Source organism: Notolepis coatsorum (assembly GCF_963971535.1).
Source record: "Notolepis coatsorum genome assembly, chromosome: 13".
Classification (NCBI taxonomy): domain Eukaryota; kingdom Metazoa; phylum Chordata; class Actinopteri; order Aulopiformes; family Paralepididae; genus Notolepis; species Notolepis coatsorum.
The window spans coordinates 59,616,453-59,638,567 of record NC_140177.1 but is presented as its reverse complement, the minus strand read 5'-3'; the positions used below and the strand labels follow the sequence as shown (position 1 = coordinate 59,638,567).

Below are 22,115 nucleotides of genomic sequence, written 5' to 3'. Positions count from 1 at the left end.
ACAACGCAATATATAATTAACATGGGTAGTTTTACAGTTTGGATGGTAATTCATTTTGTGAATACATCTATTGTAACATCTTTGTTGGCAGACGGCACCTGCTATCTTAACGTTAGCAAGCTAAACGTGCATAGTGCGACTAACGTGCATAGCATTGATTCATATCCTGATAATGTATGACGGTGACTCCTCCTCACTCGACTGTGTTGTGTGTGTTCGTGCGGGGCTTTCGCGACTTTCTAATTATTGTAAACACAACATAGTACTGTGATATTCTAATATATATCACATTCTGATATATATTTTTCGTATACAATTTTAAAAAGCGGAGGTTCCAACCCATTAATTAAGATTTGAGTGCCAACACAACGAACGAAGGTCCGAACCGAAGCAAGTTATTCTGCTGACGCAACCCAGGCCATTTATCGGCTTGTTACATTGTGGAAATAAAGTGATGTCCTTGGCCAGTATTATAGCAAATGTAATGAAATTAGATGTTTGTGTTGTTGTCCCTCAGCTCCCTGTGTCGCAGCGTGGCAGTGGACAGCAGGAATAAAGTGTTGTGTTGTTGTCCCTCAGCTCCCTGTGTCGCAGCGTGGCAGTGGACAGCAGGAATAAAGTGGCAATGTTTCAGCTCACCCACAAGGCTGAGCTCCTTCTTCAGACCTCCACTGCCTCATTTCTACTGGTGAGGAACACATTTTCAGAAGAATTCCAAAGTGAGGTATCCACCATTTGAAAAATGTGACTCCTAATCTGTAAAAACTGTTGTTGGCATGAAGATAAACTCACCATGGGTTATTGTTGAAGTTATTAACTATCATTCTTGAGTGAGAACGAAGAACACCAGGAACACAAACATGCTAAGTCATGCCTATTTATTCCATTAATTAACAGAACATAACCTGGATCGTGCCAACCAGCCTCAAATAAACATGACGTGGGGACAAATAGAATTGGCAGGTTCTTGCTTGTGTAGATACTCAGTATCTAGGCTTCAACAACACCCACATGTCTTAGGTTTGAGGGAGAAGGCCGCTGTAATGGAGAGCCACCCTGTTGTAATGGAGAGCCACCCTGTTGTAGTTTTACAAAGTACTTCCCGCAGGAGTTGTGGTATCATTATGACATAGATGCAAGCCAGAAACTTTGGAAACCAGAAAGATTTGTGTACATTTCTATTTCCAATCAGCTGACAGGCCTAACGCCTAAGGCTCTACTAAATTAGATGTTGTTTTGAGGTGTTCCCTTCCTTTAACCACTTAGGGGACACGATATCCATCTGTATTGTTTACGGTTTGACAAAATGGATGTGTGGTGTTTTGGAGTGGAACACTTAAATTTCAATTGTGTCGAAACTTGATAACGCGCATCGTTAAAAAATGCACTGGCAGTCGATCAAAAACGCATGCGTGTTTTGTTGTTTATACTGTATGTATGTTCTTCTGCAGTATAAAGTGTATGCAGTCCTGGAAGAGGACTTCTCCATGGAGTATGTGAACCCTAAGCTGCTTTGTGTCTCCGTCCATGGTCGCTTCACTGAAGACAGGTAAATCACTACATACACCTCAATCTCATGCTTTCAATAATAACACGAGCTGGCAGAAGGCTTCTCCAGTGCTTAAAAGAAAACAGCCCAGTATTTTGAAGACAATGCCAGTAGTCGTTCGCCCGGCATTCCTGTTCTGGAGGCATGCAATCATCTGTTTTCCAGGTGTGATTCCATGCATTCCTCTGGCCGGCCAGGATCACTTACCTGATGCGCTTTCATCACAGGGTCAAACTCTCTTTCTGTTTGTCTGTCAGTCTATCTGTCTCTGTCTCTCTCTCTGTTTCTCTCTCTCCCTCAACCTCTCTCTCTCTGTTTGTCTGTCAGTCTATCTGTCTCTGTCTCTCTCTCTCTGTTTCTCTCTCTCCCTCAACCTCTCTCTCTGTTTGTCTGTCAGTCTATCTGTCTCTGTCTCTCTCTGTTTCTCTCTCTCCCTCAACCTCTCTCTCTCTCTCTGTTTATATGTCAGTCTATCTGTCTTTGTTTCTCTCTCTCCCTCAACCTCGCTCTCACACTCTTGCTCTCTCTTCTCACTTTCTCTCTTCCCCCTCTCTCTATGTTTGTCTGTCAGTCTATCTCTCTGTTTCTCTCTCCCTCAACCTCTCTCTCTGTTTGTCTGTCAGTCTCTCTCTCTCTCCCTCAACCTCTCTCTCTCTCTCTCTCTCTCTCTCTCTCTCTCTCTCTCTCTCTCTCTCTCTCTCTCTCTCTCTCTCTCTCTCTCTCTCTCTCTCTCTCTCTCTCTCTCTCTCTCCTCCCTCGGTCTCCCAAACCCAGTGACCACCCCAGGATTTACCGTGTGTTAAAAGCCGATGTTTAACTGTCAGTGTGTCAGTCCTGTTATTTCACTGGAATTTACAAAAGACCAGCCCTGGACACTTTCCCTCATTCCACAAAATGAATGGGTTCCACCATTTAGCGCCATCTAGCACAGTATTTTCGACAATAAACAGAATGAAAGTGTAAAAACAATCTCAAGTCTCTTGAAATAATATGACATGGTTCATTTGTTTATTCAAGTTATTATAAAGGTCCAGCGTTCTTTGTGTTGTCATGCTGCTTGAAGAGAAAAACAAATAAAGAGGGAGCGTGAAATGAAAACACATTGCCTTCTCTTTGTCAGAGATAGAGAGGATGATAAGGATGATGAATATGATAATAAGGATGATAGAGATGATGATAAGGATGATAGAGAGTATGATAAGGATGATAGAGAGGATAATACGGATGATAGAGAGGATGATAAGGATGATAGAGAGGATGATACGGATGATAGAGAGGATGATAAGGATGACAGAGAGGATGATAAGGATGATGGAGGGATCACTCCCCCCCCCCCCTACAGCCCTGTAACAACCCCAACCCACTCCCCCCTCCTTCCGTACATGGCGCTGCCTATGACGGCTGCCAGTCTGTTTGCGGTGGTGAATATGCATATGTTTGTCTCAAGGCTCTGTACCATTATTACTATCTAAAATGTAATAATTGTGGAATATTACTGTAATGAGCTGTATGTGTATGATCCAAGCGTCCTATGATCCTCATAGGAGCATAACAGAAAAAAGCATTCCATGTGAAGGTATTCTGTATTTTTGCATGTCAACTAATAAAGAAACTTGAAACTTGAAACTTGAACTTGATAGAGAGGATGATAAGGATGATAGAGATGATGATAAGGATGATAGAGAGGCTGATAAGGATGATAGAGAGGATGACAAGGATGATAGAGAGGATAATAAGGGTGATAGAGAGGATGATACGGATGATAGAGAGGATGATAAGGATGATAGAGAGGATGACAAGGATGATAGAGAGGATAATAAGGGTGACAGAGAGGATGATATGGATGACAGAGAGGATGATACGAGAGGATGATACGGATGACAGAGAGGATGATAAGGATGATGGAGAGGATGATAAGGATGATAGAGGTGATGATACAGATGATAGAGAGGATGATAAGGATGATAGAGGTTGTTGTGAAGGGCCAGATTAAACCGAATATATATATTTATTTATATATATATATTTAATTGTATTTGTATATTCTCTAATATTCCCTGATATCCCTTGTATATTCCTTGTACAATATGCATTGAATATCCATTCTAGCCTACTGAACATCCCATAATAGTCTCCATTCTACTATTGGTCGAGACCTTGGTGCCAGGCTGCCATACCCCTCAGACCCAGTTCAAACGTACCGCTCGACATGTACGAACAAGTCCTAGTTCCGCGTAGGAATTTGGCTACCGCACCACTAATGGGACTATTTGTTCATAGTGCGTATATATACTGCGCTACTAAAGTAGGACTTTCTTTTCAGTCCAGTTTCTTACCCTCCAATAGAGTCACAGACGTAAAGCCTCCCCGCGATGCCACGTGTGGGAGTAAGGCCAAGTTCGGCCTACCATCGGTATTGAGACATCGTGTATATTAATATTTGAATAGTCATATTTGGCACTATATCGTCGAGTTGGACGTAGTCTATTAAGCTAATAATAGTCTGTTAATATATAGTGCTTCGTGCGGTGAGAATACTACCGTAGTCAGTACCCCATCGTTTCGGGCAGAGAACTGGCTGCTTACCCAGGGTGGTTGACCCTATGTGAAGCTGCACCCGAGGAGCCCCAGAGCCGACGAGCGAGTGGACCTGTATACCGGATTATTCTACCGACGACAGCCCGCCTTCCCAGGCACGGATTATGCTTTGGATACTTTGATTATTCTATGGATAAAGACCCCCGACACTACCGTGTGTTGGAACCCCCCCCCCTGGAGAGGACGCAAGGTGAGGAGACGCTCTGCAAGACGAGGTCTCTCCACATCTCTCCCCCGTGGACCGGAGAGAGCCGGCCCACAAAGAGTCCACCTGCTTTCATCTGTGGTCCAAGGATCGCCGGCGCATTGAACGGCACTACAGTGGGTTCACCTGGGATACCCTTGGCCGGACGAGGCAGCTGGATTCTACCCCCCCCCCCCCCTCCTACTCCTGTCGGCTTACAAGCGACCGGATTAACCCCCTCTAGTGTATCCAGCCTATAATCATTAAAGTATCATTGCTGTTATTCCTTAACTATTCCAGGTCGTATATTTACCACCTGCGCCTTCAGAGATTGGACATTATCTATTGATATACCGACGAATACTCCTTGCCATAAAAGTGCATACTATTTCAATTCATAAATGTAATTAAGTGATTAAGTGCTTATTCTACACACCATCGCTGTGTAGGAAATAAAGACCTGTTTCTAATTCGTACATTTGTGTTGGATCCGTTTCATCTACGTGAGAGTGTTCATGATAATATATTTATGCCGTGTACTGGGTGGCCGAATATTAAGTACAAAGGTAGTGGTAGTAAGTATCATATCTAGTAATACAGTCAGGGAATTGTACCCCTCAGTTACAATTGGTCCTTCGAGCCGGAGGGTAATTAGTGTAATATTAATATAGTGTTATTAATATTGAAATGGCCTATGATGAACACTCCACGAAACGATCCTCCTAACCAACGCCCGCAGCGCGAACGACGGCTCCCTCAGTACTTAGAGGCTTACGCTGTCAGTCAACAACCTAGTCTTCTACTAACAGTAAACGCGGTAAAACTAGAAAGTAAAAGTATGTCTAACCCCAACGCCCAGACTACCCCGACCATAGAGGCCCCTACGGGCTCTAATGTAACTGACCAAGTTCACGGTGGGGACCAGTGGGAACCAGACATGACTTCACACCCCGCCAGTACTGAAGAAGTAGTCCCCGATGAGTCCCGGGAGGAATACAACGCTACCGAGAGAGAACTCGGCACGGAAGAAGACGGGGAGATTACCGTGGAGATAGAGCTCCAAGGCTCCGCAAGGAGTACCCCGAGGGAAGGCTCCCCTATACAACCGCCTTCTCCCAGCGAGGCAGAGAGGACCCTACAGCAGGCATTCCTCGTCAGCCTGAAAGCCTCTACTGAACGCGATAGACTCCAGGGTGAACGCGATCGATTGCAGCTACAGCAACGGAGCGAAGAAGAGCACATACGCCTGGAAATAAGACGCATTCAGATGGAAGAGAATGTGGCCCGAGACCGAGCAGACAGCCAGCGAGCAGCTGCTGGTGCTCTACGGGACGCAGAGCGCGACAGACAGCAAGCGCAACTAATAGAACAGCTGATCAGACGGACAACACCCTCTCCCTCCGCCAGAGGCTCCAGGAACTCGTCTAGACACACCTCCAGGGCGGCATCCCCTAGCCGAGTAAACAACCCTGAACTTGACCAACAGACGAGGTCTATACCCCCCACAGACCACCTCCCCCCACCGGTCCAAGCGAGACCTAGCAACCGGGAAGGAGCAGCATATCCTGTGGAGAGGCTAAACCAGAGACTACAAGCACTGGATGACCTAACTGAAGACGAAGAGGAAGAGGAGGAGAACCGCGCCCGAAGACAGCACAGTACTCTACCGGACCAGGAGGTCCGGTACAGCCCAGGCTATACTCCCGCGGAGCTGCGCTACAGACCCCCGACTCTATACACGGGTGAGCACGACGCACGACCCGCACCGAGGAACAGCACCTGGACAAGCGGGCCATGGTACACTGCCGGTACCAGCCCATACCAAGGAGCGGGAGGAGACTCGCCTAGGAGGCCTCCCCCCCAACGCTCGCCGATGTATCCACAGTCAGCGTCATACATTGGCACGCCTATGGTACCCGACTTCACCCAAGAGAACCGGGCCCAGTATACAGAACTCCGCATGTGTCTGGAGACCATGTTGGTGGATGTATTGGATGAACGCCACAAATACGCCATCCTACTGCAGCACTTAAAGGTGCCCCGCGCACATAATATAGCGCTCGCCTACGCGACTTCCACCACCCCATACACAGCAGCGCTGGTAGCATTGGACCAGAGGTATGGGCGCATATGGGATTACGTGATCCAGGAGATCCGACACATCGACCGCTTACCCCCAGCAATAGACAATCGAGCACTGGACGACCTGTCCATCAGAGTGCAGTCCCTGGTAGGGATGTTGGGAGCGCAAAGAGAGAAGGGGAAGTATGAACTTTACGCCAACTCAAATGTGGAAAGGATCCTGGAGAAGCTGCCGCCCGCTCGTCAGGAGCGCTTTAGGCGGCAGAGGGACCACAGAGACCCGAATGGCCCCGAACCGAACCTCCTCGATCTAGCAGACTTCCTGGCGAGAGAAGTCAGCAGCCTACGGCTAGATACATTCGGACGGAGCACCCCTGGCTCCAGAGAAGGAACCAGACGACTAAATGATGGAAGAAGATCGGTGACTGTGATGCACCAATCGGAGTCAGTACCGAGCAGCAGGAGCCACAGTACCCCCTCCAGAACGGAGAAGTGGAAGATAGTGTGCCCCTACTGTGAGAAAGAACACTGGCTAGCGCAATGTGACTCCTTCCCCAAGCTGAACGCGGAGGAAGCAGGTCAATGGATAAAGTCCAACAAGCGCTGTTTTCGCTGTGCGCGCTCACACATGGCAGCCGAATGCCGCTTAAAGAAAAGGTGCACCAAGTGCGATGGAGCCCATCTGGACATACTTCACGACAGTAACAGACGGCGCCCTTCACCTGCACCATCCAGCCGCAAAGCGAGCGTCATGTACATCGATCCCGCCAGCAGCAGTGGAGCCCGAGTACTCCTAAAAGTAGTGCGTGTGACACTAAGCTACCAGAATAAAGTCCTGGACACTTACGCCGTCCTCGATGACGGGTCAGAGAAGACCCTGCTGCTCGCCTCCGCTGCGGCCCAGCTAGGGCTGCGGGGAAGCGAAACCCAAATGACAATTCGGACAATAAGACGAGATTTGAAGACGATAAAGGGCGAGAATGTCTCATTCTCTATCGCAGCAAGCGGCCAGCCTGAGCGACGGTACCAGATTGCAGACGCTTTCACCAGCCAAGAAATAGGACTGTCGCGGTACACATACCCCGTCGCCAAGCTGATGGAGAAATATGCACATCTGCGCAAGTTACCGATCCCGCTCATAGACAATGCTATGCCGACCCTGTTGATGGGCTCCGACCATGCAGACCTCATTGTCCCGATGGACCGGGTTCATGCCGGACCCCGGGGCTGTCCTGCAGCAGTCGAGACCCGTTTGGGATGGACTCTCCAAGGCCCGCTCGCCAAATCTCTCAACCGAAGTACAGCCACTAGATGTCTCCACTCCCGAGTCACAGAGGGAGAAACCGCACTCCTGCAACACGTAGAGCGGCTATGGAGCTTGGAACAAATGCCCTTTAAGAATGGAAAGAAAGACATTCGCTCTAAAGATGACATTTACGCCATTCACCTCCTCGAGACAGGGACCAAGAGAGTCCCGGTCAACGGCGTGTTGAGATACGCCACGCCACTCCTGCGGCGGGAAGGAATGCCTACTTTCCACGCCAAGACAGACGCCATAGAACGGTACCTGCTGAACACGGAGCGGCGCTTAGCCAAGAACCCCGCCCAAGAGAGTGTATACCGCGCTGAGATTGAGAAGCTCATCACAGCGGGACACGTCACAAAGATGGACATTAAAGAGGCTGACCAGACCACTGAATCGTGGTACGTGCCCCACCACAAGGTCCATCACAACGGTAAAGACCGCATAGTATTTAACTGCAGCTACCAGATCGGATCCCAAAATCTGAATAAAGAGTTACTGCCCGGTCCCACACTCGGCCCCTCCCTACTCGGCGTTCTACTCCGCTTCCGCCAGGAAAAGGTGGCCATCAGCGGGGACATTAAAGGAATGTTCCTGCAGGTGAGATTAGTAGAGGTGGACAAGCCCCTGTTACGGTTCCTATGGAGAGAGAAGCCAGGAGATGAGCACCCAGCCATCTACCAATGGGAAGTCCTCCCCTTCGGAACGACGTGCAGCCCCTGCTGTGCGACATTTGCACTACAGAAACATGTAGCAGAGGACCCAGCAGCGGACGAAGAGGTCCGACGCAGCGTAAAGAACAGCTTCTACGTAGACAACTGTCTACAAAGCCTTTCAACCCAGGAAGAAGCCGAGGCTCTCCTGATTAAACTCCGCGCCTCATTGATCAAAGGCGGCTTTGATCTCAGGCAGTGGGCCAGCAGCGATCCGCAAGTACTGCGCAGCCTCTCCTCCGAGGACAAGGCAGCCAGCAGCGAGACCTGGATGGCTACAATCCCGGGAGAAGCCCAGGAGATGACCCTGGGATTGGTGTGGCGATTCAAAACAGATTCGCTTCACTACAGACACAAGTCCCTGACTACGGAACAGGGAAGGCCGGCGGCGGCGCCGACCACCAGACGGAGTGTGTACACAACACTCGCCCGACAATATGACCCGCTAGGATGTATTCTACCGTACACCACCAGGGCAAAAATGATTGTACGAGCATTGTGGGACAAGGACCAGGGCTGGGACGACCCCATTCCCGCACACCTTGCATCCACCTGGAGAGAGTGGGAGATGGAGCTCCACTCACTCCCAGGCGTTAATATGCGCCGAAGCTACTTCCCACCCACGGTGAGGCCAGAGACATGTAAAATGGACTTACACGTCTTCAGTGACGCCTCAGAGGTCGCATACGGATCAGTAGCCTACTTGCGGGCCCAAGACCAGGGGGGAGAGATCTACACAGCATTTGTCCTCGCCCGCTCGAGAATAGCCCCACGCAAGCAACAATCTATCCCACGTCTAGAGCTCTGCGCAGCCCTAGCCGGAGCGCACCTAGCCACGCTCATCCAACGTGAGCTCACCATACCGGTGTCTAGAACAATCCTGTGGTCAGATTCCACGACGGTACTCGCCTGGATCAAATCGGACTCATGCAAGTACAAAGTCTTCGTGGGAGTCAGAGTCACCGAGATTCAAGACTTAACCGAAGAGTTAACCGGAGAAACAGAGTGGCGCTACGTTGATACAAAACAGAACCCAGCTGACGTCATCACCCGGGGGATGCCCCTGGATGACCTCACCCGTCGCAATGTCTACAGTGACGGCCCCGCATTCCTAAGACTCCCGGAAGGACAGTGGCCCATGCCTATCCCGAGGGAAGCAAGTCCAGAGGAGGTGGAAATTAAGAAGTCTGTGTTCTGTGGATTGAGCACCGTAGCCTCCACCGACCCTAACATAAACGATTGCACGTCCATAGAGAGTGCACAACAAAGAACATTCCTGCGGTACCACCCGGAGTGCAAGTCCCCCGCTGATATGTCAGCAGCTAACTACGAGGAAGCAGAATTGCTTCTACTGCAGCGAGCCCAGAGAGACTCGTTCCCCGATGAATTGGCCTGTCTACAGGGAGGAAAGCCCGTCCCATCCGACAGCAGATTAATTCACCTGGCCCCCGAGAGCGACGCTCATACCCTCATCAGAGTGGGTGGTCGCCTACGCAGAGCCCCCAATCTACCGGATGACATTAAACACTACCTACCGTCTCTACAGACCCGCCAGAAGTGGGTAAAGGAGAGAGACAATTTGACAGAAGGAACAGTCGTCATGATTATTGATCAATCACTGCCCAGAGCTATGTGGCCGGCCGGCCGCGTAAGCAAAGTGATCACCGGTGCCGACGGCAAGGTCCGAGCAGCTGAAGTGCTCGTCCAGGGTCGCACTTACACCCGTCCCGTGGCAAGGCTCATAGAACTGCCTCGACTCCCAGACACAATCGATGATGACCATGACCCTACAACCCTATGACTTTGTGAAGTTGACTGACCCCTACAGCAAACCCTTATGTGTAAATAGACAACGCGATTAATCTGTCTCCGTTTAACTGATTAGGTCTGGGACCTATTCAGGGGGTGGCTGTTGTGAAGGGCCAGATTAAACCGAATATATATATTTATTTATATATATTTAATTGTATTTGTATATTCTCTAATATTCCCTGATATCCCTTGTATATTCCTTGTACAATATGCATTGAATATCCATTCTAGCCTACTGAACATCCCATAATAGTCTCCATTCTACTATTGGTCGAGACCTTGGTGCCAGGCTGCCATACCCCTCAGACCCAGTTCAAACGTACCGCTCGACATGTACGAACAAGTCCTAGTTCCGCGTAGGAATTTGGCTACCGCACCACTAATGGGACTATTTGTTCATAGTGCGTATATATACTGCGCTACTAAAGTAGGACTTTCTTTTCAGTCCAGTTTCTTACCCTCCAATAGAGTCACAGACGTAAAGCCTCCCCGCGATGCCACGTGTGGGAGTAAGGCCAAGTTCGGCCTACCATCGGTATTGAGACATCGTGTATATTAATATTTGAATAGTCATATTTGGCACTATATCGTCGAGTTGGACGTAGTCTATTAAGCTAATAATAGTCTGTTAATATATAGTGCTTCGTGCGGTGAGAATACTACCGTAGTCAGTACCCCATCGTTTCGGGCAGAGAACTGGCTGCTTACCCAGGGTGGTTGACCCTATGTGAAGCTGCACCCGAGGAGCCCCAGAGCCGACGAGCGAGTGGACCTGTATACCGGATTATTCTACCGACGACAGCCCGCCTTCCCAGGCACGGATTATGCTTTGGATACTTTGATTATTCTATGGATAAAGACCCCCGACACTACCGTGTGTTGGAACCCCCCCCCCTGGAGAGGACGCAAGGTGAGGAGACGCTCTGCAAGACGAGGTCTCTCCACATCTCTCCCCCGTGGACCGGAGAGAGCCGGCCCACAAAGAGTCCACCTGCTTTCATCTGTGGTCCAAGGATCGCCGGCGCATTGAACGGCACTACAGTGGGTTCACCTGGGATACCCTTGGCCGGACGAGGCAGCTGGATTCTACCCCCCCCCCCCCCTCCTACTCCTGTCGGCTTACAAGCGACCGGATTAACCCCCTCTAGTGTATCCAGCCTATAATCATTAAAGTATCATTGCTGTTATTCCTTAACTATTCCAGGTCGTATATTTACCACCTGCGCCTTCAGAGATTGGACATTATCTATTGATATACCGACGAATACTCCTTGCCATAAAAGTGCATACTATTTCAATTCATAAATGTAATTAAGTGATTAAGTGCTTATTCTACACACCATCGCTGTGTAGGAAATAAAGACCTGTTTCTAATTCGTACATTTGTGTTGGATCCGTTTCATCTACGTGAGAGTGTTCATGATAATATATTTATGCCGTGTACTGGGTGGCCGAATATTAAGTACAAAGGTAGTGGTAGTAAGTATCATATCTAGTAATACAGTCAGGGAATTGTACCCCTCAGTTACAGAGGTGATGATAAGGATGATAGAGGTGATGATACGGATGATAGAGGTGATGATAAGGATGACAGAGAGGATGATACGGATGACAGAGAGGATGATAAGGATGATAGAGAGGATGATAAGGATGATAGAGAAGATGATAAGGATGACAGAGAGGATGATAAGGATGATAGAGGTGATGATAAGGATGATGGAGAAGATGATAAGGATGATGGAGAAGATGATACGGATGACAGAGGATAAGGATGATAGAGGTGATGATAAGGATGATAGAGAAGATTATAAGGATGATAGAGAGGATGATAAGGATGATAGAGAGGATGATAAGGATGATAGAGAGAATGATAAGGATGCCAGAGAGGATGATAAGGATGACAGAGAGGATGATAAGGATGACAGAGAGGATGATACGGATGATAGAGAGGATGATAAGGATGACAGAGAGGATGATAAGGATGACAGAGAGGATGATAAGGATGATGGAGAGGATGATAAGGATGACAGAGAGGATGGAGAGGATGATGGAGAGGATGATAAGGATGATGGAGAGGATGATAAGGATGATGGAGAGGATGATAAGGATGATAGAGAGGATGATAAGGATGATAGAGGTGATGATAAGGATGACAGAGAGGATGATATGGATGACAGAGAGGATGATAAGGATGATAGAGAGGATGATACGGATGATAGAGAGGATGATAAGGATGACAGAGAGGATGATAAGGATGACAGAGAGGATGATACGGATGATGGAGAAGATGATAAGGATGACAGAGAGGATGATACGGATGACAGAGAGGATGATAAGGATGATAGAAGGGATGATACGGATGATAGAGAGGATGATAAGGATGACAGAGAGGATGATAAGGATGACAGAGATGATGATAAGGATGATAGAGGTGATGATAAGGATGATAGAGAAGATTATAAGGATGATAGAGAGGATGATAAGGATGACAGAGAGGATGATACGGATGATGGAGAGGATGATAAGGATGATAGAGAGGATGATATGGATGATAGAGAGGATGATACAGATGACAGAGAGGATGATAAGGATGATAGAGGGGATGATACGGATGATAGAGAGGATGATAAGGATGACAGAGAGGATGATACGGATGACAGAGAGGATGATAAGGATGATAGAGACGATTATAAGGATGATAGAGAGGATGATAAGGATGACAGAGAGGATGATACGGATGATTGAGAGGATGATAAGGATGATAGAGAGGATGATAAGGATGATAAAGATGATACGGATGATAGAGAAGATGATAAGGATGACAGAGAGGATGATAAGGATGATAGAGAGGATGATAAGGATGACAGAGAGGATGATAAGGATGACAGAGAGGATGATAAGGATGACAGAGAGGATGATACAGATGATAGAGAGGATGATAAGGATGACAGAGAGGATGATAAGGATGACAGAGAGGATGATAAGGATGACAGAGAGGATGATAAGGATGATAGAGAGGATGATACGGATGATGGAGAGGATGATAAGTATGACAGAGAGGATGATAAGGATGATGGAGAGGATGATAAGGATGATAGAGAGGATGATAAGGATGACAGAGAGGATGATAAGGATGACAGAGAGGATGATAAGGATGATGGAGAGGATGATACGGATGACAGAGAGGATGATAAGGATGATAGAGAGGATGATAAGGATGACAGAGAGGATGATAAGGATGACGGAGAGGATGATAAGGATGACGGAGAGGATGATAGGGATGACAGAGAGGATGATAAGGATGACAGAAAGAATGATAGAGGATGATAAGGATGACAGAGAGGATGATACGGATGATAGAGAGGATGATAAGGATGATAGAGAGGATGATAAGGATGATAGAGAGGATGATAAGGATGACAGAGAGGATGATACGGATGATAGAGAGGATGATAAGGATGACAGAGAGGATGATAAGGATGACAGAGAGGATGATAAGGATGATAGAGAGGATGATACGGATGATGGAGAGGATGATAAGGATGATAGAGAGGATGATAAGGATGACGGAGAGGATGATAAGGATGATGGAGAGGATGATACGGATGACAGATAGGATGATAAGGATGATAGAGAGGATGATAAGGATGATAGAGAGGATGATAAGGATGACAGAGAGGATGATAAGGATGACAGAGAGGATGATAAGGATGATGGAGAGGATGATACGGATGACAGAGAGGATGATAAGGATGATAGAGAGGATGATAAGGATGACAGAGAGGATGATAAGGATGACGGAGAGGATGATAAGGATGACGGAGAGGATGATAGGGATGACAGAGAGGATGATAAGGATGACAGAAAGAATGATAGAGGATGATAAGGATGACAGAGAGGATGATACGGATGATAGAGAGGATGATAAGGATGATAGAGAGGATGATAAGGATGATAGAGAGGATGATAAGGATGACAGAGAGGATGATACGGATGATAGAGAGGATGATAAGGATGACAGAGAGGATGATAAGGATGACAGAGAGGATGATAAGGATGATAGAGAGGATGATACGGATGATGGAGAGGATGATAAGGATGATAGAGAGGATGATAAGGATGACGGAGAGGATGATAAGGATGATGGAGAGGATGATACGGATGACAGATAGGATGATAAGGATGATAGAGAGGATGATAAGGATGATAGAGAGGATGATAAGGATGATGGAGAGGATGATAAGGATGACGGAGAGGATGATAAGGATGCCGGAGAGGATGATAGGGATGACAGAGAGGATGATAAGGATGACAGAAAGGATGATAGAGAGGATGATAAGGATGACAGAGAGGATGATACGGATGATACGGATGATAAGGATGATAGAGAGGATGATAAGGATGATAGAGAGGATGATAAGGATGACAGAGGATGATAAGGATGATAGAGAGGATGATAAGGATGACAGAGAGGATGATACGGATGACAGAGAGGATGATAAGGATGACAGAGAGGATGATAAGGATAATGGAGAAGATGATAAGGATGACAGAGAGGATAATAAGGATGACAGAGAGGATGATAAGGATGACAGAGAGGATGATAAGGATGATGGAGAAGATGATAAGGATGATGGAGAGGATGATAAGGATGATAAGGATGACAGAGAGGATGATAAGGATGACAGAGAGGATGATAAGGATGAGAGAAAGGATGATAATGATGACATAGAGGATGATACAGATGACAGAGAGGATGATACGGATGACTGAGAGGATGATAAGGATGACGGAGAGGATGATAAGGATGACAGAGAGGATGATACGGATGATGGAGAGGATGATAAGGATGATAGAGATGATGATAAGGATGACAGAGAGGATGATAAGGATGATAGAGAGGATGATAAGGATGATAGAGAGGATGATACAGATGACAGAGAGGATGATACGGATGACTGAGAGGATGATAAGGATAACAAAGAGGATGATAAGGATGACAGAGAGGATGATACGGATGACAGAGAGGATGATAAGGATGACAGAGAGGATAATAAGGATGACAGAGAGGATGATATGGATGATGGAGAGGATGATAAGGATGATAGAGGTGATGATAAGGATGATAGAGAGGATGATACGGATGATGGAGGTGATGATAAGGATGACAGAGAGGATGATAAGGATGACAGAGAGGATGATGATAAGGATGACAGAGAGGATGATAAGGATGACAGAGAGGATGATAAGGATGACAGAGAGGATGATAAGGATGACAGAGAGGATGATACGGATGATGGAGAGGATGATACGGATGATAGAGAGGATGATAAGGATGACAGAGAGGATGATAAGGATGATGGAGAGGATGATAAGGATGACAGAGAGGATGGAGAGGATGATGGAGAGGATGATAAGGATGATGGAGAGGATGATAAGGATGATGGAGAGGATGATAAGGATGATAGAGAGGATGATAAGGATGATAGAGGTGATGATAAGGATGACAGAGAGGATGATATGGATGACAGAGAGGATGATAAGGATGATAGAGAGGATGATACGGATGATAGAGAGGATGATAAGGATGACAGAGAGGATGATAAGGATGACAGAGAGGATGATACAGATGATGGAGAAGATGATAAGGATGACAGAGAGGATGATACGGATGACAGAGAGGATGATAAGGATGATAGAGGGGATGATACGGATGATAGAGAGGATGATAAGGATGACAGAGAGGATGATAAGGATGACAGAGATGATGATAAGGATGATAGAGGTGATGATAAGGATGATAGAGAAGATTATAAGGATGATAGAGAGGATGATAAGGATGACAGAGAGGATGATACGGATGATGGAGAGGATGATAAGGATGATAGAGAGGATGATATGGATGATAGAGAGGATGATACAGATGACAGAGAGGATGATAAGGATGATAGAGGGGATGATACAGATGATAGAGAGGATGATAAGGATGACAGAGAGGATGATACGGATGACAGAGAGGATGATAAGGATGATAGAGACGATTATAAGGATGATAGAGAGGATGATAAGGATGACAGAGAGGATGATACGGATGATTGAGAGGATGATAAGGATGATAGAGAGGATGATAAGGATGATAAAGATGATACGGATGATAGAGAAGATGATAAGGATGACAGAGAGGATGATAAGGATGATAGAGAGGATGATAAGGATGACAGAGAGGATGATAAGGATGACAGAGAGGATGATAAGGATGACAGAGCGGATGATACAGATGATAGAGAGGATGATAAGGATGACAGAGAGGATGATAAGGATGACAGAGAGGATGATAAGGATGACAGAGAGGATGATAAGGATGATAGAGAGGATGATACGGATGATGGAGAGGATGATAAGTATGACAGAGAGGATGATAAGGATGATGGAGAGGATGATAAGGATGATAGAGAGGATGATAAGGATGACAGAGAGGATGATAAGGATGACAGAGAGGATGATAAGGATGATGGAGAGGATGATACGGATGACAGAGAGGATGATAAGGATGATAGAGAGGATGATAAGGATGACAGAGAGGATGATAAGGATGACGGAGAGGATGATAAGGATGACGGAGAGGATGATAGGGATGACAGAGAGGATGATAAGGATGACAGAAAGAATGATAGAGGATGATAAGGATGACAGAGAGGATGATACGGATGATAGAGATGATGATAAGGATGATAGAGAGGATGATAAGGATGATAGAGAGGATGATAAGGATGACAGAGAGGATGATACGGATGATAGAGAGGATGATAAGGATGACAGAGAGGATGATAAGGATGACAGAGAGGATGATAAGGATGATAGAGAGGATGATACGGATGATGGAGAGGATGATAAGGATGATAGAGAGGATGATAAGGATGACGGAGAGGATGATAAGGATGATGGAGAGGATGATACGGATGACAGATAGGATGATAAGGATGATAGAGAGGATGATAAGGATGATAGAGAGGATGATAAGGATGACAGAGAGGATGATAAGGATGACAGAGAGGATGATAAGGATGATGGAGAGGATGATACGGATGACAGAGAGGATGATAAGGATGATAGAGAGGATGATAAGGATGACAGAGAGGATGATAAGGATGACGGAGAGGATGATAAGGATGACGGAGAGGATGATAGGGATGACAGAGAGGATGATAAGGATGACAGAAAGAATGATAGAGGATGATAAGGATGACAGAGAGGATGATACGGATGATAGAGAGGATGATAAGGATGATAGAGAGGATGATAAGAATGATAGAGAGGATGATAAGGATGACAGAGAGGATGATACGGATGATAGAGAGGATGATAAGGATGACAGAGAGGATGATAAGGATGACAGAGAGGATGATAAGGATGATAGAGAGGATGATACGGATGATGGAGAGGATGATAAGGATGATAGAGAGGATGATAAGGATGACGGAGAGGATGATAAGGATGATGGAGAGGATGATACGGATGACAGATAGGATGATAAGGATGATAGAGAGGATGATAAGGATGATAGAGAGGATGATAAGGATGATGGAGAGGATGATAAGGATGACGGAGAGGATGATAAGGATGACGGAGAGGATGATAGGGATGACAGAGAGGATGATAAGGATGACAGAAAGGATGATAGAGAGGATGATAAGGATGACAGAGAGGATGATACGGATGATAGAGAGGATGATAAGGATGATAGAGAGGATGATAAGGATGATAGAGAGGATGATAAGGATGACAGAGGATGATAAGGATGATAGAGAGGATGATAAGGATGACAGAGAGGATGATACGGATGACAGAGAGGATGATAAGGATGACAGAGAGGATGATAAGGATAATGGAGAAGATGATAAGGATGACAGAGAGGATAATAAGGATGACAGAGAGGATGATAAGGATGACAGAGAGGATGATAAGGATGATGGAGAAGATGATAAGGATGATGGAGAGGATGATAAGGATGATAAGGATGACAGAGAGGATGATAAGGATGATAGAGAGGATGATAAGGATGACAGAGAGGATGATAAGGATGACAGAGAGGATGATAAGGATGATAGAGAGGATGATACGGATGATGGAGAGGATGATAAGGATGATAGAGAGGATGATAAGGATGACGGAGAGGATGATAAGGATGATGGAGAGGATGATACGGATGACAGAGAGGATGATAAGGATGATAGAGAGGATGATAAGGATGATAGAGAGGATGATAAGGATGATGGAGAGGATGATAAGGATGACGGAGAGGATGATAAGGATGACGGAGAGGATGATAGGGATGACAGAGAGGATGATAAGGATGACAGAAAGGATGATAGAGAGGATGATAAGGATGACAGAGAGGATGATACGGATGATAGAGAGGATGATAAGGATGATAGAGAGGATGATAAGGATGATAGAGAGGATGATAAGGATGACAGAGGATGATAAGGATGATAGAGAGGATGATAAGGATGACAGAGAGGATGATACGGATGACAGAGAGGATGATAAGGATGACAGAGAGGATGATAAGGATAATGGAGAAGATGATAAGGATGACAGAGAGGATAATAAGGATGACAGAGAGGATGATAAGGATGACAGAGAGGATGATAAGGATGATGGAGAAGATGATAAGGATGATGGAGAGGATGATAAGGATGATAAGGATGACAGAGAGGATGATAAGGATGACAGAGAGGATGATAAGGATGACAGAAAGGATGATAAGGATGATAGAGAGGATGATACAGATGACAGAGAGGATGATACGGATGACTGAGAGGATGATAAGGATAACAAAGAGGATGATAAGGATGACAGAGAGGATGATACGGATGACAGAGAGGATGATAAGGATGACAGAGAGGATAATAAGGATGACAGAGAGGATGATATGGATGATGGAGAGGATGATAAGGATGATAGAGGTGATGATAAGGATGATAGAGAGGATGATACGGATGATGGAGGTGATGATAAGGATGACAGAGAGGATGATAAGGATGACAGAGAGGATGATGATAAGGATGACAGAGAGGATGATAAGGATGACAGAGAGGATGATAAGGATGACAGAGAGGATGATAAGGATGACAGAGAGGATGATACGGATGATGGAGAGGATGATACGGATGATAGAGAGGATGATAAGGATGACAGAGAGGATGATAAGGATGACAGAGAGGATGATAAGGATTACAGAGAGGATGATAGAGAGGATGATACGGATGATGGAGAAGATGATACTGATGACAGAGAGGATGATAAGGATGATAGAGAGGATGATAAGGATGATAGAGAGGATGATAAGGATGACAGAGAGGATGATACGGATGATGGAGAGGATGATACGGATGACAGAGAGGATGATAAGGATGATAGAGAGGATGATAAGGATGATAGAGAGGATGATAAGAATGACAGAGAGGATGATAAGGATGACAGAGAGGATGATACGGATGATAGAGAGGATGATAAGGATGACAGAGAGGATGATAAGGATGACGGAGAGGATGATAGAGAAGATGATAAGGATGATAGAGAGGATGATAAGGATGACAGAGAGGATGATAAGGATGACAGAGAGGATGATAAGGATGATGGAGAAGATGATAAGGATGATGGAGAGGATGATAAGGATGATAAGGATGACAGAGAGGATGATAAGGATGACAGAGAGGATGATAAGGATGACAGAAAGGATGATAAGGATGATAGAGAGGATGATACAGATGACAGAGAGGATGATACGGATGACTGAGAGGATGATAAGGATAACAAAGAGGATGATAAGGATGACAGAGAGGATGATACGGATGACAGAGAGGATGATAAGGATGACAGAGAGGATAATAAGGATGACAGAGAGGATGATATGGATGATGGAGAGGATGATAAGGATGATAGAGGTGATGATAAGGATGATAGAGAGGATGATACGGATGATGGAGGTGATGATAAGGATGACAGAGAGGATGATAAGGATGACAGAGAGGATGATGATAAGGATGACAGAGAGGATGATAAGGATGACAGAGAGGATGATAAGGATGACAGAGAGGATGATAAGGATGACAGAGAGGATGATACGGATGATGGAGAGGATGATACGGATGATAGAGAGGATGATAAGGATGACAGAGAGGATGATAAGGATGACAGAGAGGATGATAAGGATTACAGAGAGGATGATAGAGAGGATGATACGGATGATGGAGAAGATGATACTGATGACAGAGAGGATGATAAGGATGATAGAGAGGATGATAAGGATGATAGAGAGGATGATAAGGATGACAGAGAGGATGATACGGATGATGGAGAGGATGATACGGATGACAGAGAGGATGATAAGGATGATAGAGAGGATGATAAGGATGATAGAGAGGATGATAAGAATGACAGAGAGGATGATAAGGATGACAGAGAGGATGATACGGATGATAGAGAGGATGATAAGGATGACAGAGAGGATGATAAGGATGACGGAGAGGATGATAGAGAAGATGATAAGGATGATAGAGAGGATGATAAGGATGACAGAGAGGATGATAAGGATGATAGAGAGGATGATAAGGATGACAGAGAGGATGATAAGGATGACAGAGAGGATGATACGGATGATAGAGAGGATGATAAGGATGACAGAGAGGATGATAAGGATGATGGAGAGGATGATACGGATGACAGAGAGGATGATAAGGATGACAGAGAGGATGATACGGACTAAAACTGAGAAACAACAAGCAGTAACTTAATGCTGAAATGAGGGGAAGTTCTTGGATATTTTTAAATGGGTCTGAATCAGGAATGAAGGGAGGAAAGTGAAAGTGGATAGAGGCGTGGAGGGATGGAGGGATTGGAGGTACAGATTAACACTGGAGGCTGGGGGTGGCGAGGGGAGGGGAGGGGACTGCAGGGGACTGGCAAGGGATCAGAGAGCTAGCTTCTGAAACTGGAGCTTTCACAAGAAGTGTGCCTATACAGTATATATGTGTGTGTGATGTGGGGATTTTCTGTACATCGATGTGACTGCAAGAGGATGTCCAGATTCAAGAGAGGATTATCGGAGATTACTGTTGTTTCTTGAGGCCATGACCTCTGGCTGGCCAGTGACCCGACTGCTAACAACTCACATTGTTCCCACAGTTGAAAGCGCTTGGCAAACACACGCTATGGACAGTCTGTAACTGCCGCCACGCCCTTTCATGTCCACAGTCAGTATTGTGTTCCGAGCCGGTTCGGCAGGCCCACCGCGTCATGGGTTTTGGACGCGGCTCGCGAAGGCCGCCCTTCGTCCCCGCGGGACACGGCCCAACAGCTGAGGGCGAGTGAGGACTGGAGACGGAGGCGGCAGACGGGGGTATTCCCACTAGACGAACCCCAGGGTGATGGGGTGCTTCTCAAGTCCCCCCAGGTATGAAGCACACTGTGATATGTATTTTTTTTATTTCTTTTTTTTGCTAGTTGTTGCTGAGCCAATTTGAATGTCTTGCAGTAGAGTAATACAGTAACGTTAGTGAGTGTAAACGTGCAGTTGTTTTCACAAGCGGGAATTACCTACAGTATGCCTAGTGACTTTCAAGTTTCATGGAGTATACCCACTATACCGTAAAACTTTAATTATTAGCCCAGGCTTTTATTTGCTTCAATCACTGAACTCACTCTGCCTTTACTTGGGACAGGCCTCTAATTTCTTTTGCACAAATAGCTTGCTCAGCAAAGATGGGAAATATCCAATTGTCTATTTAATGCATTGTGTTCATCTACTAATCCTATAGATTATTTAATTATTAACACTTCACTGCACCAGATCCCAGTGGTGCTTAGGAA

The 22,115-nt window shown here is 46.0% G+C and overlaps 1 protein-coding gene across 2 annotated transcripts in view; it reads left to right on the top strand.

The window, feature by feature from the left end:
• Window positions 1–22,115, top strand: part of LOC311238789 (laminin subunit alpha-3) — a 110,592-nt gene that overhangs the window by 25,942 nt on the left and 62,535 nt on the right. For both annotated transcript variants that reach the window (XM_084326985.1, XM_084326986.1), the window contains exons 9-11: window positions 580–688; window positions 1,452–1,549; window positions 21,501–21,699. In XM_084326985.1, coding sequence (XP_084183111.1) covers window positions 580–688; window positions 1,452–1,549; window positions 21,501–21,699 — 406 coding nt within the window. The remainder of the gene's footprint in view (window positions 1–579; window positions 689–1,451; window positions 1,550–21,500; window positions 21,700–22,115) is intronic.